We start from the raw sequence: 27,570 nt of genomic DNA, 5'->3' as shown, positions 1-27,570 counted from the left end.
ACCCAGCAGCACAGGTTGGGAAGGGAAAGGAAAATGAAAAGCCTCTAAAACGACCTGTCATCTCCTTTATATAATCCTTCCTTTCTCATGCAGCTGCTCTCTTCAATACCCAGAATACTCTTCACGGTACCGTACTGAAGCAGCAGGCTCTCTAATGAACCCGGGCTGGGTTATCTTGTACGGGAGAGCGCAGCACATCAGTAACATCAGCAGCGCCGTGAGGAGTCAGGCGTTCTCGTCCTCTGTCCTGTTTGGAAGTGAAACTACTTTGTCCTGGTTTTAAGGTCCATTTGTCACCTTCCCCTCCCCCCTTCTCGCAGCTCAATGCAAGGTGCTTAACAAACGAGCCCAATAGTTGCTGAGCTGTTCCTGCTACGGCGGCGGTGTCTCTCCAGGGTCACACGGGGAAGAGGATGGCTTGGGCGCCGCGTTCTTGCTGACCTATTCACTACCTGCCTCTAATGGGTCATATTTTAGCTCCTGTGGCGGTGACAAATGGCTGTGCTCTAAAAGCCCTGTCCAAGGTGCTGAAACTCGGTTGATCTATGACTGAGTCCCGCTGATGAATGCCTCCCATCAGTTTGCGCGTGACGCCGATTCATCACCTCGCTGAGGTTTGTGTTGGGAATCCATATTGGATTTTTAATGAAAGAGAATATAATGCAATTCAAAGTCAATGGGTTTGCCAATGTCCTCGCGCTTTACACACACACGCACACACCCATTAAGGTACATACACACACACACGCCAACACAAACAAACAAACAGTTTGAGATTGCATTACATTTCCCTAACAATGTTAGAGCGCCTGCCTTGAAGGGCAGCTGCTGTAATTGTGTTTGTCTACAGCAGATCTCACACTTTCTGTTGCCGTATGATTGGGACAGGGACACAACGAGATTTATGAGCCTCATCCATATGAATTATTTTTCAAAGACATCTGTTTGTTTCTTTGTGGCATTTCAAAATATGTTTTTTAGTGTAAAAAAAAAAAAGTCCAAATTTAACAAGAAAAGGTTGTACTTATAAGACACCACACAGGTTTAATGAAAAATGTATTTGTTCATAAAATTGTTTACATTATAGTCGGTTTAATTGCTTACTAGACTAACAATATTTTTTTTCTCTTCTGCCATTATAAACTATCTTCGCTTGGCACCTTTAATGTAACACAGCAAAGAAAATGCTTTTTGCAGACATCAAAGCCGTCTCGACAAAGTATTTAAGACAGAATAGTTCCTGTGCTGTGCTTAACTCTGGTTGCACTGCATGAATGACCAGTAGCCATGTAGATTATAGTCAATATATCTGCCTGATTAAGCTTGTTATAATGACACGTTTGAAATACAAAATAGTCTCTGCTTTTATCCATTTATGTAAATGTGTATGAATTCTCCTCTGATTCCACCGGCTGAGTTCCAGTTTAAAATGTCCCATTAAAAGTCTTGAAAAGAGGGCACGTAAATGATATTGTTCTGTGTCCATCACTCTTCATCCTGCTTAATCCCAAAGTGCTTTTACAGACAAGGACGTTTCTTACATGGAATCATCCGGTAAGTCTATTACGGTGGCCCTCACCTTGATCCCAGACACACCAAATTCCAGGAAAGAAGAAGAAGAGGAGGAGGAGGAGGAGGAGGAGGATTGAGTGCTGGGAATCAGCAGCGTTTCAGTTGGGTCTGCTATCAGTTTCCTGTAAAACACTTGGCTGTACAGAGACGTATAGATGACTGAGCAAGCCACGGCAATCACGATAAAAAACACAGCACATGTAGCCATCACCAGACTGTCCCAGTTCTCGTTTTTTCCCCTCGGGACCGCTGCCTCCTTTGTGGTCACGTTGACACAGTCCCTGCTGTATCCAGGCTGCGCTGCGGTGACCTCAACACAAACCTGGTAGCAAGTGGAAGGCTTCAGCCGTTTGATGTGGTACTCTTTGACATCAGCAGGAAGCCTGGCTGTGAATGGCATCGAAAGGCTGCTGCCTTCGGCTAAAATTGACCAATTTAGTTGTGATACCAAACCCCCTGTGCTCTCCCAGGAAACCCCTACTGAATGAGACTGGACGGATGTGATATATACATGTAAAGGTTGATCTGAATGCCGGGCGATGTATCCGTCCACCACAACCATCACAGACTTGAGGTCTGCTCCGACAAGATTGTGGGCGATGCAAGTGTACGAGCCAGCTTCCTGCTGTGTGGCATCATAGAGGTCAAAGGTTCCCTCAGGGTGCATGTAGTACTTATCGGATACGCTCCCAGGTAGGACCCGGTCACCTGATGGCGTCACCCAGAAGATCTCAGGTTCTGGTTCTCCAAAAGCGCGGCAATGCAGCGACACAGATCTCCCTTTGCTGACTTCCACCTGGACTGGGAGGCTCCCAGGTGAGATCAGAGGAAGACAGATGTCCGTCATCTCCCGGAAATGCACCTGTCGGACATGGCGGCCTTGGTACTCTGGAGGCTCCACGCAGAACAGGGAGTCGGGCTCCATGAACCGAACAGTGGTCCTGTTCATATTGACCCAGCGGATGACACAGTCGCAGCGGATGGGGTTGCTGTGCAGGCTGACCTCTCGCAGGTTTGGCAGGGACTCCACAGTGCTGCGGTGGAGCGCGCTCAGGGCGTTGCTGTTGAGCATCAGAGTCTCCAGCCTGGGGAGCTTGTGGAATGCCCTCGGGTGGATGTAGGACAGCCTCGGATTGTTGGTGGCCTCGATTTTTGTCAGCTCTGGCAGGTTGTTCAGGGCAAAACTGTCGATGGACACGAGCTCAGGCATGCTGTTGATGCCGAGCTCCTTGAGATGCATAATGTCCATGAAGTCACCTCTCTGGATCCTCTCAATCGGGTTCTTATTCAAATCCAGAAACTTCAGGTTCTGGACTCTCGATAACGCCACTCGGGGGACTCGACTGAGCAAGTTGTCGAAAAACGAGATGCTCTCCAAATTCTCAAGGCCAACCAGAGCATTGTCTGGCATTTCAGTCAAATTCATCTTGGCAAGCACAAGGCTTCGGAGGTTCGCCAGGGGTTTAAAGTTCATGTCTGACAGCTCAAAGATTGGGTTTTCACCAAGCATCAATATCTCCAGGCTAGGGAGATGCTGGAACCACTCGCTGTTAATGCTTGTCAGTCGATTAGAATTAAGATGGAGCCTCAGCAGCCTGCTCAGGCCTTGGAAGGCTCCGGGGGTAATGGAGAAAATCAGGTTGTGGTTGATATAGAACTCCTGGAGGTTTGGTAAGGAAGCAAGGCAGCTTTCAGACAGCTCCTGGATCCAGTTCTCCTCCATGTGTAGTGACAGCAGCTGGGTGAGTGACCCCAGACGAACATCGCCCACTGAGGAAATGTTGTTCTGAGACAAGTCAATTTCAGTTATGTTGACCAAGTAATCCAAACTTTTCTCCACATTAACAATGTTGTTTGTCTGCAGCAGCAGTACCTGTGTTTCTGAGGGGAGTCTCTCCGGTAGCACAGCGAGGCCCAAGTCATTACAGTCCACAGTGGCAGCCTCGGTGTAAATAGAGCTGGGTGAGAACCAGGGTCGTATCTCACATCGACACAGTGCAGGGCAATGAGGAGCCCCCTCAGAGGCCAGAACAAAAGCAGCCAGAGACAGCTCAGCCAGCAAACAAGCCACAACCGCTGTCTCCTTCATCTTGGCCCCGTATTCCCTTCAGCCAGTAATTGGCCCTTATGGAGTCAGCTGTTAGCACTGTTAACTTCACAAATAAAAGCTCATTTGTTACTGCAGCAAGACGGAGTGGATTTCTGCTGACGCCTGGTCCCTGAAGCTTTGGCCCTGTTGTCTTCCAGCTCTTGGCAAAGAAAGGCAACCTTTCAGTTTTGTCCGTGCCAGGTTGTCATGCACGCTGCAATATGTCAAGGTCGATGTATCCTTCAGGGAGCGGCGCTGTGCAGCAGAGGGGCGGTTGAGGAATGCTGTGGCTCCGGCTGGGGACGAATCACTCTGCCTTCCATCATTATTATCCTCCGTCGCTGTCACCGGTGTCAGTTTCCATCTGGGGAGACAGGAGAGAAAAAAGGCCAATATAACACCATGCTGTTGAGATATGAAGACATATTGACATTTAGGAATATTGTGACTTATTAAGTCTTTTCAGCCTCATTTGATTTTATTGCTTTCCTCGCACCATCGGAATTGTAAGTTATGATTAACTTGACCTTATGTATATTATTTGACAGGTTTGAATAAAAAAAAAACATTACTTTTGAGTCTCTTTGCATAGCTGAAGGGCGAAAGAATGGGTTGATGTTTTTCATTGCTTTTTCAGTCAGAGCGGTAAAATAAAAGTGGCCTAGAAAAGATGGAGCTCTGCGATGATGTTCAAAAGTATGTTGATTCAAGAGGCAAAACATTGCGAGCTCCCATTTTTCCCCCGCGTTGTAATTAACAGCGCTTCACCACCCCCTGAACCTCTCGTCTGTTGTGAACAATGCACCTGTGCACACTTATCAAATCACCCACACAAAACAACAAGCCGACACTTTGCCACAGCTGATGCACACAACCTCGAGGAGTTGTAGATCCACCAAAATATCTGTGGAACGAGCTCGCCGCAGGTCTTGTGCTGCGACTTCTCGGCTGCGTTTTGCATAATTCATGAGGCGCTGAATCAATGTTGTTGGTACAGGTGACAGGTCTACAGCGGGCTTTGCCTATGTCGACTCCACATATTGATGTTTTGATTAATTTGTGACCTTGAGTGCAGAAGCCGCAGCCGAGTGTACGACAGTAGATGAAGCTGTCGGAAAAGTGTGGAGCAGCAGGCTGTTGATGAGGACAAGCTATGACACTTCATGCATATATTAGTTTGTTTATAGCCTGTGTGTACAGGTTTGTGAAACTGAAAGAGTTTCACAAAGTAACTAAAGTACTTTATGACAGTTTTGTACCAAAAATACTTTTATTAATAGTTTTTGCATACACATACGCACTGTATTTATACATAATAAATGGAAAAGGCCCACATTTGTTAGTCTTTTTTTGTGTCTTGACAAATCCCACACATTTGGCACTTTACTATTACCAACAGCAGGACAGCGTATGTGGGATTGAGTTAAAATAAACTTCAGTGTGTGTGTGTGTTCATGGTAAAGAAGCAACATGTCACCAAGGCAACAGTATGGCTAGAGATATAAATATATAGGGATTTGATCCACACACAATACTATTAAAGGAATTGATGCTTTACCACATGGTGGAAGAATTGGCAAAGCCATTTAGTTATTAAAAGTTGTAGGAACACAATCAAAAAACTCTATTGAATCAAAGTAAATGCATATTTAATACATTTTAATCGTATATTATGATTCTTTGATAAGTCTTGAAGAGACTTCTGGAGACAAAAAGTCATATTTTTTTTCTGCTGATAAGGATATCTTGTGATCATGAGACTCTTATGGTCATCAGTAAACATTGAAAGTAATAATCTCAAAGATTTTCATTTAAATAAATGTCTGTTGAGTCCCTTTCTTTGGCTAAGTGGGCTAACACAATGGTGATTGAGCATTTGGCCCTCTGATGATTTTGCATTTCGTTAGCCTCGTAGCATATTTGCCTAAGTCATATTTGAACGTTTTCGGGAAACAAGAAAATACACAATTTTTAGTAAGCCCATTGGTATTCTTAATTGATATTGTAACAGTAAGTTCAAATAGAAGTGTGAACAAGTTTGCATAAAAAATTAAACACATCGATTTCATAACAGATAAAAGTGTCTTAGGCAGAATATGCCCTGACTAAGGCAATTTTTCTCTTACATATAAATAATGTAGTTTGGTTTGTATGTAGTGGCAAAAATGACTAAGTCAAGGAGATGACTAAGGCAGAAAGTGATTTTGGACTGTAACAAGTGTTCTGATAGGCTGAGAACATAGGCAATAAGGCAGAAAGATGCAGCAGTGGTAGGAGAGTAAAGTTAGGCAGATATCACAATTTGGCCAAAAAATGACTTAGGCAATTATGCTGTGAGGCTAACGATTTGCAGTATTATGATTTTCTGTGGGGATATTCCACAAGAGGTGCATAGTTAGTGATCGTTTTCCATCAGCCAGCAGTGGTTAGTCCGTCAAACGAAGCTAGCGCAACAGACTCGCTCTTTAAACTCACATGTGTGTGAAGTGGCATACTTTTTTTTAAGGTCTCTACTAGCCTTATGAGTAAATGGTTAATATGGCCGAACAAACAAAAACAAAGAAAACAGTGATAACATCGGATGAAACTTCCCAATGAAGTGAAAGTGAGATCCAGAAACACAGCGCTCGTCACCATTGGCGCCGCCAAAGAGAACAGAACAGATCTTCAAGATTTAGAGAACTTAAGCCACAACCACAATCATTCTCCTCAAACAAAATAGTGTTTGTCCGTAGACCTTCATCTGCATTTAAACTTGATTTGTGCTGTGGTGTGCTTTTACTTGAATGGGTGATGTGTGAAGTACAGTTATTGCTGTAGGCTATTTTATATTTTTCTATCCTTGAAATGTTTTTCTTTATTGATTTACTATTTATTCTGTTTGTTTTGAGACATGTCTATGGTGAAACCAAAGAGGAATTTCCACTCAGTGGATAATAACGTTTTCGTATTCGTATTTGTATTCGTAAAAGGCACACTTTGCAGGAATTGTCACAAAAGTGAAAGCCAACCTGAGATTCACTATCATTTTGGAATGCTCTTTGCCCTCTTATATTTGCATGTTTTTTGGCACTGTGTCCACTATTTTTTATATCTTTGTGTCCAGAAATGTTGTAAACAAAGGAAAAGGAAAGAGGCCAGGTATTGCAGATATAAATACTGCTACACTTTGTGGGTCATAAGTTATCATTGAGCAGTCTATCCTTTTTTTATATATATATATACCATTGATTTGGTAGATCAGAGGGTAATCATTATATAAGAGAGTTTTTTTTGGAACGGAGCAACAAACAGCATATTTCGACTTTCATTTTTGAAGACTTGTTGGCAGGAAATTGTACTCGCATAAGTAGACATTTTGAATTGTGGGTTTTAACACAAAACATTTCACTTTAACTCCGTCTCCCTCTACCCTCCCCATCCACCCACCCACCACAGCCATCTGTGTAAAACACCACACGCAGTTACATCCAATCTGCTCCTTGACAAGAACGTTAGAACAAACTAATCTGCCGTTACAGCACAGAACTCTTCATTCAGTCAATATATAATTAGGAGATATCGGAGATGTTTTTTCATTTTCTTTTTCTTCACATTTGCGTGTTATCATCCGTACATGGCTGACTTCCATTTGTGCTCATTCCTTGGTCGTCTTTGTTTTGCTCTTATGCAACTCATTAAAACCCTTGCAGGCATCCGTGTCCATCGCCCAGAGAGAGGAGGAAGCCGCTGTACTGTATCTAACGTTATAGTATTATGTAATTGGTTCTCCACAGAGATGGAAACAACACATTTATGTACAGTATTTAGGCAACAACAAAAACAACTTATATGCTAATGAAGCGAGCATGGCTTGAATGTTAAATGGAGTGTTTAGTAGTGGATGTTTTCTCTTTCGGTTGGAAAGCGTACTCTCAGGAGACGCTGCTGTGCGCTAATTTAATTTCTCCTGTTTATGTCCGCGATGCTCACACACTCATTTCCTTCTTATTACTTAACACAAAGAGTCTGCAATGACTTCCCTCATTTCCCCTTCATGCACAAACACACACACACACACACACACACACAGTGTACAATAGTTGCTGACTTTCATGATGTGATTTCGAGGCGTATGTTGGTAAAATGTGGCAAATTCTCTCTCCACAAAACCCAATTTTATGTAAATGAGCTCCAGATTTCTATCTAAATTTTCAGATAACAGCATCTCCTTGTACAACACAGTGACAAATGTAACATAATTGGCAGCTGTGATTCAGTTGCAGAACAGCAGGAGGAACAATATGTCCTGAAGGCGGCAGTTGAAAGACATCAGTAGATTCGCTATCATCCTGCACTGACAGCGATACTGAGGTCTTGTCCTCCATTTTTGGCGTATTTTTTAGCAACCTGGGGTTAATTAAATTCTACAATTCAAAGCTTACAGTGTATATTATATAGTGACAGAGCCCAGTATGGTTTCAACTACTTCCTGGGAACAAAAAGAAAGACAGATGGACAACCAGAACTTAATGCAGAATGTTGCATTTGTTATTTCTCAGGATCACTTAAGAACTGAGAACAATTGCCTTAATTTCACATCTTCAATTTTACTCTTTGAATTAGACCATTAGTTTAGATTTCCCATGTAATAAAAGATTTCAGCTTCTTAAACCCACTAGTTAATTAAGTTCATCAACTCCCGAAGGAGAATTTTGTCCTTGAACTGAAGTTAAAATCCAGTTACAAAACCTTTTGAGGTAGAAAATGAATCACTTTTAAAGCCAAAGCACCAAATTTCTTTGTCTTCTGCAAAGAAATACACTATCGGTCAAAAGTTTTAGAACACCTCAATTTTTCCAGTTTTTTATTGAAATTCAAGCAGTTCAAGTCAAATGAACAGCTTGAAAGGGTACAAAGGTAAGTGGTGAACTGCCAGAGGTAAATAAAAAAAGGTAAGCTTAACCAAAACTGAAAAATAATGAACATTTCAGAATTATACAAGTACGGTAGGCCTTTTTCAGGGAACAAGAAATGGGTTAACAACTTAACTCTATGGAGTCTTGGGCTATTTTGTCCATTTCTTAATCCTTTTCATGTCTTTGTAAGTCATTTTGTTTCTTTTTTTGGTAATTTTGTGTCTTTTTTTGTCATTACACTGAGACATTAAACTGCATCATTTTCAATTAAATTATGGAAAAGTTGGTGTGTTCTAAAACCTTTGACCAGTAGTGTATGTTTAATTGTCATGTCATTGTCGTGACATACAATAAAGGAAGTATGAACATTGATACAGGCTTCCCAGATCAAAATCCTTCCAAAAAATATTATCTTGTATACTTACCTTATTGTCCAATTATTGACTAAGTTAATTTTACATTACAAAGATTTAATCACTTTATCTGGTTATTTTTAACAAACAGGATTATTTCCTTATTTCTACTTATCTTCGGTGGTGGAATATGACTAAATACTAAATCCGATCCAGGGATAGTGGCTACTTTCTTTCTGCATAACTGCACACTGCAAAAAAAGAAAAGTTGGGTGAACTCTACATTTCAAGGCAACAAACTTCGATAACATTTTAAGTTGGACAATTAAACTAAATATTTTAAGTTTTGTTTTTGAGTTTGTTCAACTCTGAATTTCTCTGGCAAAATTGTAAAGCCGCTATGAATGTTAGCTAATGTTGCGACCACAATTTTGAGTTAGCATTGATACACATATGGCTACTCTTGTAGCTGTAACAAGCAGCGCCGCTAGCGTCAGTTAGCCGATAGCGTCAGTTAGCTGCTAGCGTCAGTTAGCCGCTAGCTTGTGTGTGTGTAATGACCGAATTTCACAACAAAGAAATAAGAGTTAGCAGAACTATTGTCCCTTGTTTTGAACCCCAACTTAAAGATATAAGTAACAACAACTCACAAACTTGTTTTTGAGCAGACAACTGGCTTCCTTTGTTGTGCTAACTTACATTATTGCCCTAAATGTCAGTAATTTATATTTCCAAGTTTTACCAACTTAAATCACTCTTTTTAGGCCAAAAAATACAAGTTGGCTTTTTTGCAGTGCACATCTTTACTTGAAACGGAATATTTCTACACTGTAGTGTTTCTTTTTAACTTGGATAAAAGATCCAAGTCTTTCTTCCACCATACATTCAAAAGAATCAGTCGAATGGAAGACCTCCACTACACATCCAGAGCTACACAGCATTATACAAAGCTATATTTCCTGACATGTCTTGACCTCAGAGGCCAGAGGTTGAAGTCTCTGAGTTAATTACAGAGCCTGAAGAAGAAGTGTTTTTTGCTGAGGGAACAGTCGGCTCAGTCTGGTCGAGGTATTTTTCTGCTCATTCTTTCGAGAGAGAGAAAGAATCTCCTGTTGTTGATAAAAGTATTTAGTAATGCATTATACGACCCACATGCAGACCGGAGAGCGGCTCTGTTTAGCCTGGCAGGACTGCCAGCCTGAGCACTTTTTTAAGTGCTGAGTATTGACATTCTGTGAATGGATTAAAGGAGCCCAAATGTAAAATATTTATGTATTTCTTATAGAGCAGAGAGCGTGGCCGAGGGCCCGAGATCTCAGGGTGCTGCCGTCCTAATGTGGCAGACGTCTCATAAAGTGGTCCCACTCCACCATGTTTTATTCACAACGTCCTCACACACACAGCTACACTCAGCCCGCTGCTATAACTCTGCCCAACGATCGTCAGCTGAAAACCATGAAACTTCAATTTTTAGCTAATATTCTGCTTTTATTTTAACCGATAGAACACAAATGAAGAGCACTGTCCAGCCTCGGGAGACGATAAAACTCTTTATGAGAAAATGTCACACTAAATCTTTCATCACACGAACAACAGTTCCGGAGAACTTTGCTTTTAGGAGATTCAAAGTTTTTCACCTTGAAGCAGTAAGTAGACAGATTGTTAAAGGTCTCATCCCGCAGTGTCATTACTTCCTTAATGTGATGTCATTCCTGTTGAAACAGGTTTTTAAGTGTGAACCAATGGGTGATCAGTGAGAGAGGCTTTGGGATTTGACAGGACGGGTAAAAAAAAAAAAGGTAGAAAAGGTTCAAGCAATTGTAAGGACTTGTAACAACTATTGCTTGTACTTTACAGCAGCTATTCTCAACCTTGGGGTCGGGACCCCAATTGGGGTCGCAAGATGATTTCTGGGGGTCGCCAAATCATTTTGGAAGTCAGCTCTGTCTCCACTGTGTTAAAGTATTCATGTCTTAATGTGTTTTAGTCTTTTTGGTCACTTAATGTCCTTTTTTTTGTCATTTTGTGTGTTATTTGGTCATTTTGTGTCTTTTTTGATCATTTTATGGTCAATTTGTGTCTTTTTTGGTAATTTTGTTTCCTTTTTTTGGTAATTTTGTGGGTTTTTTTGTCATTTTGTGTCTTTTTTTAGTCATTTTGTGTTTTTTTGGGGTCATTTTGTTTCTTTTTTGGGTCATTTTGTGTCTTTTTTTTGTCATTTTTGTCTTTTTTTGGTCATTTTGTGTCTTTTTTGGTCATTTTGTGTCTTTTCTGGTTATTTTGTGTCTTTTTTGATCATTTTTTAGTCAATTTGTGTCTTTTTTGTTCATTTTGTTTACTTTTTTTGGTCATTTTGTTTCTTTTTTGGGTGATCTGAACTGTGCGTGTGAGATTCTGTTCAGTGAGTGGGGGTCGCGGACAACATGCATGTTAAATTGGGGGTCGCGACTCAAAAAGGTTGAGAACTACTGCTTTGCAGGGACACACACTCGTGCTGAAAGAGATGCTCTGTTTTCTACAAAGATAAAGGTGTCCAGTTTCAAGTGTCCACTTCATGGCTTCATTTTAACCTGGTTAGCTGTTGATAGTGTGGACAGAAAGAAAATGAATGCAGGACAGATGGAGATGCCATGAAATAGAAGTCTCTGTCTGAGGCTTCTGGTCAGGATCCCTTGGATCAATTTTTAATGGACTGGGCAGCCTCAGCATCAAATTATGAACCACTGTAAAACTCAATGTTGCTTGTTTGTTATGATAACAAAATTTTCCTTTTCAATACAACAAGATTTGTGCAAAAAGCCATTTAAACCTAAAATATTGAGTCAAATAGCAAGACTCATTGAGGTAACTCCTTTGCCTTTGTTGTCTTGACATAAAATTCTTTCGCAGCATTGACACTCAAATATTTAAGTTGAAACAACAAGTTGGGTTTTACAGTGTATGTTCACATTTTTAAGCAGGTGGTAAACATTATAGATTCAAACAAAACTACTTGGTTTTGTTTAGGAAAAGGTCATTGTAGGTTGAGATTAGTAAGCTTTGTTTAGTTAGCATAGCCTACGTCACTAAAGTAGCTTTAATAAGTGAACATTGACTTTTGGCTTTCTCTCTATGCGGACTTTCTCCCTCTTTATACTACATAACCTGACTTCTGAAGCACTTAGCATCTAATATTGCAACAAATGGGTTTACATCAGAGTTAGTTTACAACAGACATACCTTATACACTGCAAAAAAAGAAAAGTTGGGTGAACTCAAAATTTCAAGGCAACAAACTTCGATAAAATTTTAAGTTGGATAATTAAACTAAATATTTTACGTTTTGTTTTTGAGCTTGCTCAACTCTGAATTCAGATTTTTGTCAAACTTATAACTAAGTACTAACTTATAATTTTACATTGTAATAACTTTTACTTTTACTTCTGCTAACTTCTGCAATGTGCTGAATTGGCACGATTCTAACGCCGCTATGAAATGTCAGCTAATGTTGCGACCACAATTTTGAGTTAGCATTGATACGCTAATGGCTAGTCTTGTAGCTGTAACAAGCAGCACCACTAGCACCAGTTAGCCGCTAGCATCAGTTAGCCGCTAGCTTTCGCTAATTCGAACGCTAACTAATGCTAGTTCGAACCCCAACTTAAAGATATAAGTAACAACAACTCACCAACTTGTTTTTGAGCAGACAACTGGCTTCCTTTGTTGTGCTAACTTACATTATTACCCTAAATGTCAATAATTTATATTTCCAATTTTTAGCAACTTAAGTCACTGTTTTAGGCCAAAAAATACAAGTTGGCTTTTTTGCAGTGTACAAAGTTATCAGACGTTGATGGTCGTGACAAAGCATCAGTACGCCCGGCAAACTAAAATGTTCTTTGCTACCAGAATACCTTAATTGATACCAGTGTATTTTATTGATATGCACAACACCATTTTTTACAAATACATTTTCATGAGAAATACTTTAACTAGTGCTATGAAAGAAGTGGGCACTAATTACCATATTACATCTGATTGTTGACCAGAAAACACATTAATTTAACAGTTTTTTGAGGATCATGTGTCTGACTATTTCTGGGCACTAAGCAGTAACTTCCTGGAGTCTGGACTCAACAACATAACACCCCTTCATAATTTGTCATTTTTACACTAAAAAAACAAGATACAACATGTTAATCAAAGCTTTAGAAATGCTGGTAGTTGCATTTTCCAATCTTTATGTTAAGCTTAGATAACAAGCTGTTGCCTGTAGCTTCATATTTAAAAAACACACATCATAGTGGTGTCAATATTCTACCAGGAGAAAGTGAATTAGTGTATTTCACAAACATTTATTTTAAAGGGCAGGTTATTCTCTCCCTCTCCTCTACAGTATTGGTGTCAACCATGCAGATAGTTTTTCTTTCCAGCTTTTGACATTTCTCCCTCCACGTTGGTTCAACAAAGATAGATTGATTTTAGTTTGTGGCATTCACAGCACTAAGAAATGGCATTTAAAGATTTCAATGTCATGTTTACTTCAAATAATCCATAAATACTGCATAACTGTGAAGCATTAGTTTGAAAACAATGAAGGACAAATACCCTCAAATCTGCACAAATAAAACTAAGAATCTCTGTATGGTTATTTATGCTACAATAAATCCGTACACAAATGTTTCTATTACTTAAGTCAAACGGGAACTCGGTGTTGCCGTATCAGAAGGATATATAATAATACAAAAAAAATGCTACAAGTACCATGGATAACCAGAATAAATAAACAAGATCTGACACATTTATTGATTAAAACTTGCTGTGGAAACATTTAAAACTAAATCTTATAAATACCCATCTCTGTTTTCTGATGGAAAATGCTTCAAACTAAACTGTCTGTGCTGCACACTTTGAAGTTTGGCCGATATTAACATTTGTGTTTGTGGCTCTGATGTATCTGGCTTTTATTGTAAATAACTGTCTTCCCTGCAAATGACCAGGAACTCTTTAATGTTTATCAGCTGTTGTTTTACATCAAAGTCAGCTGGAAATGTCAGTTTGACCCCAGATATCACTGACCTCCCTGTGGGAAAGAGAGTAAACTGGATTTTTCTTTTAAGGAACAATAAAAAATAAAAATAAAAACATGTAATAAGCTTTTGTGCTTCAACCTCTCAAGGACATCTCGTGCAGCGGGCCTCAATTTCTTTCTGAAGCGCTATCAAGATTTTCTCAAGATGAGATTTTGATTTAAAATGCATCCATTTTATCAGACTGAATCAGTGTGAAGAGCATCTGCATCAACTGAGCCTCTGTGGATTCACTTCCACTTTAAATTAGTTTCTGCTGTCAGTGTTATGATGTCCTCACAAGAGCCTAAAACCACCTGTGTTTTACTTGACAAAAACCTCATGTGGTCGCGTGAATTATGATGATTATGATGTGAACAAAGGCAGAGGCAGGCAACAGCATGAAAACAAAGCATTTGACTTTAACACTCTTAAATGCATTGGATGGTAAGGGAGCAGTGGCTGATAGTAAGAGATTTTTAGTGTGTGTGTTTAATTTGGCCTATTTACCATTATTTGTATGCCCCACCAATAAAACATTGGGATCGCAAAGAAAACTAACTGGCAAAGAAACACTATTTCTCCCTGACTTTTGCATTAGATACTGTTTTAATACTGTCTGGATATTATAATAACTTGTCACTCAGGGATAGGCAAGTGTAAAAGATGTATATGTAAACGTATAAAATAATAATATAATGTGTATATATATATATATATATATATATACACTACTGGTCAAAAGTTTTAGAACACCCCAATTTTTCCAGTTTTTTATTGAAATTCAAGCAGTTCAAGTCAAATGAACAGCTTGAAAGGGTACAAAGGTAAGTGGTGAACTGCCAGAGGTAAATAAAAAAGGTAAGCTTAACCAAAACTGAAAAATAATGTACATTTCAGAATTATACAAGAAGGCCTTTTTCAGGGAACAAGAAATGGGTTAACAACTTAACTCTATGGAGTCTTGGGCTATTTTGTCCATTTTTGAATTCTTTTCATGTCTTTGTAAGTCATTTTGTGTCTTTTTTTGTCATTTTGTGTCTTTTTTTAGTTCTTTAGTCCAACATAAAATGTGTTTTTGAATCTTTTTTTTACTTTCAAACACTATCATGCTCAATAAAGAATTTTAAATGCTGCAAATGTGCATTAATTTCAGAGTACACTGAGACATTAAACTGCATAATTTTCAATTAAATTCTGGAAAAGTTGGTGTGTTCTAAAACTTTTGACCAGTAGTGTATATATATATATATATATATATATATATATATATATATATATATATATATATTGAAAATGCTTAGTTTTAGTTTAGTTTTTATTAGTTTTAGTGTTAGTTTTATTTTTTATGTAATGGGCTATGTGTTGGGTGCGAGATTCAAATAGGTCATAATAAATGTTTCCTTTATTTCCTTTGGTTTATTCATCAAAGCCCCAATAAGGTTATTAACTCTTACAGATCCAGGTGTTTTGAATTTTGGTTCTAGTTCCCAGTCTCAGTAAACATATTTACCATGTGTTGCATGTTCAAATAGAAACGCTGAATTATGTATGAAAAAAGTTGACAAAAACGAAAACCAAGGACATTTTCACTTTAATTTTATTTAGTTTTAGTAAGTTTTGTAACCACGCAATACAGTTCTAGTTAGTTATCATTTTTTTTAAAAACTCTAGTTTTTATTTTTATTTCAGTTAACGAAAATGTTTTTTCAATTCTAGTTTTCGTTATTTCGTTAGTTTTCGTTAAATATAATAACCTTGCTCTGTGTCACATCAATGCATTCAGATGAAAATGCTACAGTTACACAGAGCCGGTTGAAAAGGGTCAGAGTTTCATGTAATTATACTGTTGTTTTGAGTAAGATTTTGCTATCGTATATTAAATTATCATTTGTCAGCTTTGGTTCTCCGTACAGTGAATCATTTCCAGGAAACTTCTTCACAAAATTGACTCTGGTCTCTCCGGGGCATTCTGGGGTTGCAAACATTTGCCAATGTGACAGATGTTGATCCCAACACTGCTTCACAGAAAGAGGAAATACTGGTTAAAAAAGCGAATAAAGAGGGAGCAAAGTCATCAGCAGAGGGGGATTATTCCCTCCACCTGCTCCTGCAGTAAACCTGCAGTTCATAAGAGTCCTTTATGAGAGCGGGGTGACGTCAAAGCTCAGTCATCAGGAGGCAGATGGTTTTCATCTCTGCATAGACAAAACTTACTACTTCAGCATGAACTCATTATGAACATGGTCGAGTGGGGATTCATTTCTGTTGCTTGACATGTGGAGCATGAGCCAGGTCACTCTAATATCAAATAGTTTGTATAAATGCCTCTGAGAATAACTGCAAAATGCTCCTTAAGAATGAGTAGATTGTTATGTAGATAAAGAGGAAAAATTATTTGCTGCTTATTTGACAACCTCTTCCACTAGTTACACTCAATTAACTTAACAGTGGCATTTAGAGAGATAATGTGATGGAGGAGCACATTTTTACTTCATCTGGTAGTTTTGAATATATGCTGATAAACATCTGGACTGGAACTAAATAGAATGATATTTTATTACTTATTTGGTGAATTAAATGTCAAATAAGAACAATCAGGTGGACTCAGAATAACAGCACTGAGACTTGTTTTCACACAGGGCCTTATCAATGTTTTCCCATAAACCTCCACTTCTGCAAAACCCTGAGCGGACCTTAATGCTCTTTATACTAAATCCATTACACTAAGTGACGAATAGTGCCACTGATCGGTTTGCATTAGAGTTAATGGAAAGCCCAGTGCAAGTGCTGGTATCTGACAAGTGAATAGTGGTGGTTTCTACCAAAATATTCAGTTTATGTGCAGACACTAGCCGTATTTCCAGCTTCAACTGGTTTAGAGTAAACAATAAACAAAGCTGAATAAACGTACTTTGGTCAGAAGATGGCAGTGTAATGTATTGCTATAGGCTAATCCGTCAGTAAACAGGAGAAGTATTAGAGAGAAAACAACGACTTTGGCCGCCCATGACACAAAATGGAGAGAAGTCTTCAGGAATTTGATTCAATTGGGCAACTTATAATTGTTCTTTCATGTCAGTTGAAACAGCTGATCAGTCATGTTAAATGTTCACTATGTCCGAACTTTTTAGGAAAAAGTTTCCAACACCCGTTTAGCACATTAACTTTTTTTCTGGAAAAAAAGAAAAACCTACTCAAGCAAATGTAAAAAATGTTATGCGCATTTTTGGAAGTTGTATCAAATTTTGGTGTTAACATCAAGCTTTTCTCATGCAAATCTTCACAATGTGCAGAGACATTTATTGATGGAAGCACAACTACTACGTCCTTCGGTGTCGTCATCTTTAGGGCACGACATTCAAATGACGCTTGTTTTCAGCCACCACATTTATCAACGTCCATCATTCTTATGCTGTGATTGGAGAGATACGAACGTTTGATCAACCCTGTCGTACGACTAAATATACGCTCTGATCTGCACTCGTTTCTACGTTCGTTTGATAAATTAGGGCCAATGTGTTCATTAAAATTTAACTGATACCACAATCTTTCCCTAAATTTAACCAAGGTGCTTATTTTGCCAAAACCTGACTAAATGTGCTTTGTTTGCCCACAATCCTGTCTCAATCACTGCCACTCCTGTGCTGTACATCACGCTTCACTCACTCAAAAAACTTAATTCACTCAAAAAACTTGTTTAAAGTTGGAATACAAACCTGCTATATAAACATAATAAACAGGAGACACTTTCTCTGCATTTTACAGTAATCTGGGTTCTTTTTTTTAGTTTCCAGAATTAAAACGAGCCCTATAGTCGTATAGCAACATTGCTGCATTCTCCCCACAAAGACAGCAGTGATTCTAATAAACTCAGAGGTAACACGAGCTTGGTAATAATTAAGTAAACTGAATAATAATAAGACACTGAATGCAATCTGGACTTAAACTCGAGCAGGTTGAGAGTTCTATACTCCATCTGTGCTGTTTGTTTTGGGATGTCTTTGTTTTTCGTAATCTTCTCAGTGAATATTTCACTGTTTGTCTCTTCTCGTTCAGGACTTTAAATTAGATGTTATTGACAGGAAATAATCAGTTTGTGTATTCAGTCCATCTGGTAAGTGGTGTGTTTACTGGTCTGACTGGGAGCTTTTATGTCTAGTTAGAAATTATTATTATTACAGCAAGGAGGAGAAAATGTCATAACAAAACAAAATGAAAGATATATTGTGAGTTCTTGTAGATTTTTCATTACTGAAGACATTTTTTTAGACAAAATAGTCAATTTAATAAAAAAAATAAGTGATTACTGATGAAAAAAAAACTGTTTCAAAGCTTATTTAAATAGTAATTTCACGGTTTTGGCAGCAAAGTGGCAAAACAAAACGAGTTTCCCAGTTCAATCAAAAATATCTGTTCTAATCTTCTACCGCTGTGGTAAACATTTGATTAAGTTTACACAAATTTAGGGAATTATTGTCTTCATGTGCAGAAGAAACTAATGTTTAATGTCAGTAGGAGACGAGAAACAAACCTTAAGTCTGACAAATATCTGTACAAACATCCATCCTCAGCTCACTTATTTACCAAAGTGCATTAAAAACACGACTTTCTGCTTCGGTACTGAGCAGCAACAGACAACAACTGTATAAATTAATCAATGATTGTCTTTTTTTGCCTTTAAGGGTATTATCTCTTGCAAAATAAAAACTCAACATAAACTTAACATGCAGTACCAGTACATCAATGAGGAGATGGGTCGAAGGATAATTGACCGTTTGCAAAACTCCTCCCCAGAACGCTGCCCGTCCAATAAAGTCAGTCAAGCTTTGAGCTCTGAGCAACAAGGTGACACGATGTGCACATGGGATTTGTAAGGAGGAGTCGTTTTTTTCCCCTTTTCCAAAACTCATAAAAGAAGAGGAGCGTTGATGGCTGTAGATTGTGTGTGAGACCCCTCTCCCAACGTAATATGTCCAAGATTGACAGACACACAAATGTCTGCTACAAGTTAAGCTGCTCGCTAGCAAACATGAGCTAACGATGGTCTAGCTGTTAGATGAAATAACCCAAACCAGATTTAACTGTTATGGCTCCTGTCAACTAGCATTCTTACCACTTCTAGAGTATAACTAGTCCAACAAACTAATGTTAATGACACAGTCTGTAAATTTAGGAAGCTAAGCTACCTAGCAATGTTGCTAGGAGCTTAACATAATACAGGGCTGTACAGTGCTAATAGCTAGCGTATACACATCGTCCGGCTTTCTATCATTCTATCAAAAATTCACATTAAGTACTAATATAAATGACCATGATATGTTTATAATTAATTAAGTGGTGTGAAACTATGGTTTAACTTCTTATCTTCAAACCCTGTAGCGTTTTGACCATGTGCGTTATCCTCAGGCTAACCAGAGTTAGCCATCTGGGCACCAGTGATATCTTATTTTACATGTTTTCTAGAGTGTAGCCTACAGATGAGGTGTTTCTAACTATAGTTACATACATTTGCTAGAGATTTTGTGGATTGTGCTACAAAACTATTAAACTCTGTAGTAGGCTATAAGCAAAAAGAAATGATTGAACAGCCCTGTAATGTATATATCAATGTTGAACATAACGTCCCAACAGGCCATTTTGCATTTGTTTTATTTCAATCTTTGTAGCATTTTGTGAATAGACAGCCTACGTCACCGAGGTTTTACTCCAAAAACACTCCTGGAAGCTTGTTGGGCATAGCAACCGTAACTAAGGGGACGGGGCTTTTGCAAACAGTCAATTTTGTGTTTTAGTTCACACTATGAGCCATCATTATTGTAACATTTTAAGTTAATGACTGTGAACACGACTGAAAATAAAATTGACAAAGCAGCAAACAGAGGCAGTTTAATCAGACAGGTTGGAGTCAAATAAACACTTTGTCTAGATCGTCTTAACCACTTAATTTGTAGGTTTTTATTGTTCTCTTTCTTCCTCCTGATCTCTGCTAGGGACTTTTTAAGTTATAATGTCCTTTGACAGTGTTTTAAATGTGGTGTGGCAGTACAGTTTCTCAGTTAAAGTCTGAGTCATACCTCAAATCAGAACGCACAGACATCACATAAATGCTCAGCGAATCAGTGTGACTTACTTCATAAAATATAGAAAATTACACATCTTCAGTCATAAACGTCATTAAGATGTTTTCTGCAGCACCAGCAGTAAATACATGTCTGTCTAGACTATCATTAAAGCATCAACTTTTTGACATAACTGACGCATAAAATGCCTCAACATGATGCACACTGGTATTACTCTGTTTCAAGTTAAACTCATCAATTAAAAAAATGTACTTGGCACAAAAGTTTTAGCATCAAGATATATTTACAGAACCAAAAGTAAAAGTAGTCTTGTTGATGCATTAATGTGTTCATCTGGAAGTTTTATCTTTATAATATAACACTGTATCATCATGTATTGGTTGATTTATATTTTGTATTTAACTACTTTAACAGAACTTAATATTTATATCACCTTTCAAAAGACAAAAATAAAATAAAAGAAAGTAATAAAAAATAAACAATTACATTTTGCAAGACTAAAAACAATGAAGAAAACTCAATAAAATATAAAAAAGATGATAAAGTAAATAGAATAAAATAAAATGGTATAATGGTATAATACTTAGAATTCTTTGTAATCTGCTTAAAGCACTGCATAATCATAGTGATGATCACAATGATTCATAAATATTCACAAAGCCTTACAACAAAAACCATTGCACCTTATGAAGCATTTTATAATGACTTATAAGATCAACATATTATCATATTATTATTATTAGAGTTATATTTCTTTATTATTTTTGAAAAAACAATGTCAGTGACTAAACAGCAATTATTAAGTATTATGATACATAACCATAAGTCATTCTAAAATTCTCCAATACATGTTGTGATTATTAAGTATATTTATTAATGCTTATTACTATAACTATACAGTGCTGTAGCAGAAGAAGAACCACTAGGGTTAAAAAAAAAAACAATTATTAACACTTTAAAACTAACTTTAACCGTTACTCATAATTAAAAGTATTAATAATAAAAGGTGTCAAAATGGAATAGAAAGAACCATATTTGACTCTGTGTAATAGAAGTAGAAAATAGTAGCAAATGAAACTACTCAAGTAAAGTACAAGTGCCTTGAATTTCTCCTTAATATTGCTTTTTTGTATTTATTATTACTTATTTTATTGATACTTCTTTCTATTTTTGGGTGTACACTTTTTTTTGCTGCTGTTACCTCGAAAATGGCTCGTTATGGGACTAATAAATCTTGTTTTTTTTTTTCTTAAATACAGTATTTGATATAATGTAGCTTTCCACAGCTGACTACATTAGCTACACGCTGTGACCCTGCCAGAAGTCTGGGAATGAAGGGAGAAAGCAAAAAAAACATCTCAAAGGGTTAAATGAATGTGGCAGTACAGATTAGATTTGTGCACTTTGGATCGATACAACCACAGGATGTTATTTATAATCAATCCATCTATTAGAATCATCAGTAGCAGCTCAAGTTTGCAACAGAAAGCCGAGACAGAACAGTGTGTACTCTGTCTCCTCTCTAATTGATTTCATTGGGTGTGATTGTCTTATAACTGAAAGGACGATTTCACCAAAACATCAAGATAAGATCAACATTTCTGCACTAAATCCCTCCTTCGCTCTTCCCTCCATCCGCCATTGATTTACCATTAAAGCGGTCCCGTGTCCTGTCCACCAGTTTGTTCCCTCCTCCTCCTCCTCCTCCTCCTCCTCCTACGTACACGCTCCTTGTTAGCATCCCCAGCATTAAGATTCGCACTTAGCCTCCACTCCCACGAGTCACACTTCTCTCTTTAATCAGCAGCCCGTCTACTGTTAATTACCCTCGCACACACACACACACATGCACACAGTGGTAGAGTTCATGCACACGCACTGTAAACACACACACAGTTTAACAGTGTGACCTCTGTTGTTGCTTTATGGCGGTACATGTGTAGAGCTGCAGTCACCTGTGTGTTCGGTGTGGAGGAGGCAGCAGCAGATGGGTTTTTATATCGACTCTGACAGGTCGTTGGATACAAAGCTGATGCTGCTGCGTTTCATTTTCAGACTGTGTTGATGTGTCGCTCTATTCTGGCTGCAGCTTGTCAGGACCGGAGGATACGTAACACTCAAAAATGGACCAAGTGTTTAGAGTAATAGCATCAATACCTGGAAATATAATTAACTGACCTTGAAGGATAAGGCTGGAGTTGTCAACAATGAGTCATTCTTTTAATACTTTTCATTATTACTATTTTATGTATTGATTTTTTTTTTTTTATTTAGTATACCAATGTTCCTACATTCTTTGTCTGATTGGATTCTTTCATTATCAAAACCACTTCTGCAGTTACCACAATGTACATGGAAATATTGTGATTTAGCTTGTGGGAACAAAAAATATTAAACAGAATAACCATTTGATAAAAGTATTTGGTAACACTTTACAATAACCATCTAAGTGATGTTTATAGATGGTTTATAAACCAATTATTATTAACCATTTACAAAATTCTATACATATTTAATCTTTAAATGTTTTCAAGCAATTTCGTAAAGGTATACGAATCATTTTGAAATCATTTACATACTTAATATGGTGTTAAAAATGTTATAATGAGTGTAAAGCTATTAATAAAGTAATAATTATGTTTGTTTATGGTAAAGAAATCTATTTGGCATTTATAAATTATAGTTCAACATTATTACATTTTCTATTCACCGTTCTAAATGGCCTATATACGGTTCATAAATGATGATTAAACATTCATAAACTACCTGTTTACCATTTATTAATGGTGTATTTACCATCTATAAATGATGGTTATTGTTAAGTGTTACCAAGTATTTTTAGCCATATATTGAGTCAGCTGTCAGGCTGTCCGCACAAACAGTTCAGATGATTTTTCACTGAAAATGAATCTACTGGAATTCATAGTTTTCCTATGAAATTTGGACTGATGACGAAGAAATGTATCATGTTTAAAGCCACATAGATCACCTGTTGGCTGGCTGGGTGGTGGATGGTTCTTTCATCCCAGAGACCAGTGTTTGTGTCCCATTTTTGGAAGTTACATCTGGAAATTTTCCCAATTTTCTTTTTTTTCCCTAACCTTAGTATAGTGGTTTAGGTGCCAAACTTTAAGGAAGTGTCTGGGGTGGCTAAACTTTAAGCTTAACAGCATGTACAAAGTGTTTAAAACTGTATTTGTGATGTTTAAAATAAAAATCGTGACATCGGGTACAACAGGAGTCACGTGTCAACAATGTGTTGAAAGCAGCGCTTATCACGTCACATTTTGCAGAATATCTGACGAAGTTGTTTGCAATCATGCAGAATATTCAGAACAGTAAGTAAAATACTGTTACAATATCGTAAAACGGTAAAAAAAAAAAAAAAAAAAGAATGTGGGAAAAGTATTATGCGTAGTCATCTGATAGGGCTGCAGAGGTAAATCTTATTCACAAGATTGAGAACCACTAGACGAGATAGAAATAATTATTGAGATAAATGTATGTGGCCCTCAGCTCCAAGCCCAGTGATTCCTGCTGAGGACTGATGTTTTGCACAAATATATTGTTTTGTAAGTAAAGAAAAAAGTAATCAGTAATTTCCTAAAACAGCTGATCACTGTTGTGTTTTTATCAAACAGGAGAAGATAGTTAATTTCTTGGCACTACATCGCCCGAAAAAGAAACCTTATATTCAACAATTCTCAAAAGAACATGTTTTTATTAAGCAAAATAAGAATTAGATGTGAAACAATGTCTGTTTTTAGTCGTCGTTGACGTCTCATTATTGATGGGACATTCAGGTGATTATGTTTATCAAAACTCCACCCTGTTGTGTAATTGTTACTTACAGCAGCACTGTGTCTGTTTCTGCTTCTCTATCCCCAACAAATGCAAAACACCAGCTTTGAATTGAATTTCTGGGATTTTAAACAAACACCAGAATATTTAAAGGGAGCTCTTATGTTGATTAGAGCGGATTAGTTCTGCAAGCTGTTAGTGAGCATGATCTAATGTTGGTGGTATTGATGTCTGAAGACCAGAAGCACTCGGCGATACTCTGATCCAAAGCTCACATGATGGAGACTTGTTGATTTTGCTGGAGGTGTTGGTGCAGACTGCAGAAACAGTTGAGGATAGATAGTTTAGGAGGTCTAAATCCATTTGTGAGCACTCCCACAATGAGATGAAACCAAGCATATGCATCATAATTTATGTGATAAATTGGTTTCTATCACCATTTATTACAGACTGTATTTGTTTTCCAAGAAATTCTCCCTCAAGCATCAGTTGAAGAAACAGAGGAAATATTGCTGAAAGAAAATCATGAATCTCTTACGAATGCATGGATAAACCTCCAGCAATTTTTTTTTTATTGTAAAGTTAAGAAAGGTATTTAGATCTGTGGTGTGATCACGACATTTGTCGTTATTTATGTTTGTTTGTTTTGGACACAAAAGTCATGTCCTCTGGACTTTGATATGGAGCCCTGAATTACAGTTTACATTTTATAAATTAAAGTTATGAATAGTGGCTTTTTTAAAGGGTAATAGTGAGACTCAGAGTCCTAAAATGTGAACTTTTAAGGCAAAAGAAATGTATATGCATACATAAAAAACAGCAACATTTAAACTTTTCTCCCAATAGAATGTATTTCTAGCAAAGGAGAAAAAAACTCAGCTTTTAAAGCTTCATGTCGATAATCTACAAAACTTACATATATTTATAACTTACAACTGGTTTAAAATAAACCTGAGTTGCAAGAAGTATTCAGATAAGTAAATAAAAATAGCAATACTCCTTATTACAAGTAAACATTCTGCATTCAGATTTTCAGATTTTTATGAAGAATGGCCCCTGTCAGTATGAAAATATTTTTTTATTGATGCATTAATATGTGAGCGGTACTTTAATGTTGCAGGACTTTAACTGTTTAATTGGCTGCCTGGTAGTTATTTATATAACATATCCTTATAGAGCTATTTTTAAAAAGGATCATGTTGCTTCACCATACACAGACTTTGTCGCTCTTTATACAACTTCAGCTGACTCCCGCCACTAGAGGCCGCAGCCTAGAAACAAATGTCAATATGGGTTGTAATAAGCAGCGCCTCCTGGATCTAGATAATGTGGGTTATTTACAAATTGTGGTGTATGACTTTTCGCGGGTGTAAGTTTGAACAGTGGATGATGTGGAGTAGAAGGTTAGAGTAGCATTAAATAGAACAATTCACAGTACAAGAACCACAACGTTTCAATGTACTTTAACCCATAAGAACCCAGAGCCAGTTATCCTTAAAAAGGAAAATTATGGGGGATATACCATAGACCAAGTGGACCCTTTGATATATCTTATTTTTAAATGAATAAACTAGACACCTTTTCTGCTTACAGAAACACAAATTTGCCTTTTTCTTTGCATCTCCACCACATATATCAAAATTGTGACTTTAATAGTGCTGTTAGACAACGAATTCCATTTCAGATTTGTTTTTAAGTAACAAAATAATAATAAATAAAAATAAATGCCTTATTGGACGGCTTCTCAACAAGCTACTGTAGCTGTAGAACACTAAAAAACACACTTATGTACTTGAGAAAACATACATGAACATAACTAGAACACTTAAAATGTTTGTGACACCCATGTCACCATAGGTTCTTATGGGTTAATGTGCTCTCTGTCACTGCTGGTTGGACTTATTCTTTCCATATTTCTAAGTTCCTGATGCTTCTCTGCTAAACATTCTGTATAATGCATGCTCCACAATGCAAATTAAATCTAAGAAGAACTTTAGAATGAAGACATGATGAGGAACACAAAGCAGTTTGTGGTAAAAACAACCACAGTACATCCAGAGTTTGTACAACCTTAGGCACATTTTACCTCATTTGGCAACATTTTCTTTGTGTGTCAGGTTTGTGCTACCTGCTTATAAAATAGTTAAAGGCGCATCATTTTAATATGTGTGCTTGTGCTTCACTGTTTTCCTCTGAAACGGTGTGAATGAACATCTAGAGAAAATGGCCTGCTGTCATTATTTAATTAGCACTATAAGTCATGTTGGGAGTAAACCACCCGCTATTGTCCATTAAATGAAAATGTTGGTCTGTTCTGCTTGTGCAACCTAATAAGAGCAAATGTGCTGCGAAGCCCTCTGAGAAATCATGTGATGGAAATTAAAGATGAACATTAACGTCTGACTTGTGGAGCCGTGGCGAGGGCTGTGTCTTTAAAGTGTGACGCCGCTGCATGTTAACGTGAGAAAACTGAGCGCTTGTTCGGCCGCCAGGAGGCTTCGACCCCTTTTGCTTGACCCCCGTTTAGTCGAGGTGGAGATTTCAATATGCGCACTTAAAGACGCCTTTTAGTGCACCGCTGTTAATAAAGAGCGCGGCTTAAATACAGCAGGGGGGAGGATGGAGGGAGGGAGGAAGGGAGGGAGGGAATGAGGGAAGGGAGGAAAGAGATGGAGGTTCTGCTAAATTAGGCAGGCAGCGGTGTCTTTCCAGCCATTAGAGCAGATCGCCCTGCAGCCAATCCTGTGACCTGCACATCTAAACTATGTCTGCACCCGTCCACATATGAGCATCCTCCTGACTCACGTCCCCTCATCACACAGCAGCATACGCCGCCTGTCCTCGCCGGCTCTAACGAAGCTCGGACACTTTCACCTCGTTAGCGCTCCGGAAGCATCCTGGTGGCTCCATTTCCTGAGGGACATGTAGCTTGTTAATGTGAATCCCCGGGTTTAAACCAGGGCTCGGGACCTTTATCGCCTCTCCCTGAATCTTTCCTGCCTCTCATCACTTTGACTTTGCTTGCTCGAGATAAAAGAAACGCCTCCCACTCCCTTCCAAAAAACAAAAAAATCACCCCCCTGCTTCATCCGGTTTTGTTGCTGCCTTTCTCTGACTTCAGGGGATGAACCTGTGGAGTGACACTGACACCGACGAGACTCCGACACAATCTCCTCTCAGCTGAACTGACAGGACGGAACAACATGAGGAGTGTCTGCCAGGAGGAGCTGCAGCATCCTCAAACGCATCTAAAAACCTGCGACAAAAATCCCCCAGCCCTGTTTTCTTATTCCCCTCAGCTGTCAGAACCGCAGGCTGAGCCGCCACAGAGCTCAAGGACTACCGCAGTCCTCCCAACACACACACACACACACACACACACACACACACACACACACACACACACACACACACTCATACAGCCATGAAACACTCACCAGTAGAAGCGGTATCCATCACGTCCCATGCAGCAGCAGATATTCAGCAGGTATTCCTGGCATGGCTGCAGCAGCAAAGACTGGTGTGTGTGAGTGTGTGTGAGTGTGTGAGTGTGTTTGTGTGTGTTTTGTTTAAGGCATGCAGCGCTGCATGTTAACATCCAGCAGCAACAGCGGCAGCTATTTTCCTGTTTTCCTCGAGTATCTCCAAGAACCAACGTCTCCTCTCTTTTCCTCTCCACAGCGACAGAGAGATGTAGAGAGAGGGGGGGAGAGACTCTGGTGGAGA

At 38.2% G+C, this 27,570-nt stretch overlaps 2 protein-coding genes across 4 annotated transcripts in view; one reads left to right on the top strand and one right to left on the bottom strand.

Moving 5' to 3' along the window:
* immp2l (inner mitochondrial membrane peptidase subunit 2) overlaps window positions 1-27,570 on the top strand; it is a 244,774-nt gene that overhangs the window by 180,308 nt on the left and 36,896 nt on the right. The gene's annotated exons all lie outside the window — the stretch shown is intronic.
* Window positions 1,489-27,570, bottom strand: LOC131973055 (leucine-rich repeat neuronal protein 3-like). The gene is made up of 2 exons (XM_059334900.1): window positions 27,282-27,570; window positions 1,489-4,025 (listed from the first exon to the last, which is right to left on the bottom strand). The coding sequence occupies exon 2, from the start codon at window positions 3,659-3,661 to the stop codon at window positions 1,538-1,540; it is 2,124 nt and encodes a 707-aa protein (XP_059190883.1). The 5' UTR covers window positions 3,662-4,025; window positions 27,282-27,570; the 3' UTR covers window positions 1,489-1,537.

Source organism: Centropristis striata, chromosome 6 (genome assembly GCF_030273125.1).
Source record: "Centropristis striata isolate RG_2023a ecotype Rhode Island chromosome 6, C.striata_1.0, whole genome shotgun sequence".
NCBI lineage: Eukaryota > Metazoa > Chordata > Actinopteri > Perciformes > Serranidae > Centropristis > Centropristis striata.
This window is presented reverse-complemented; position numbering and strand designations above follow the sequence as displayed.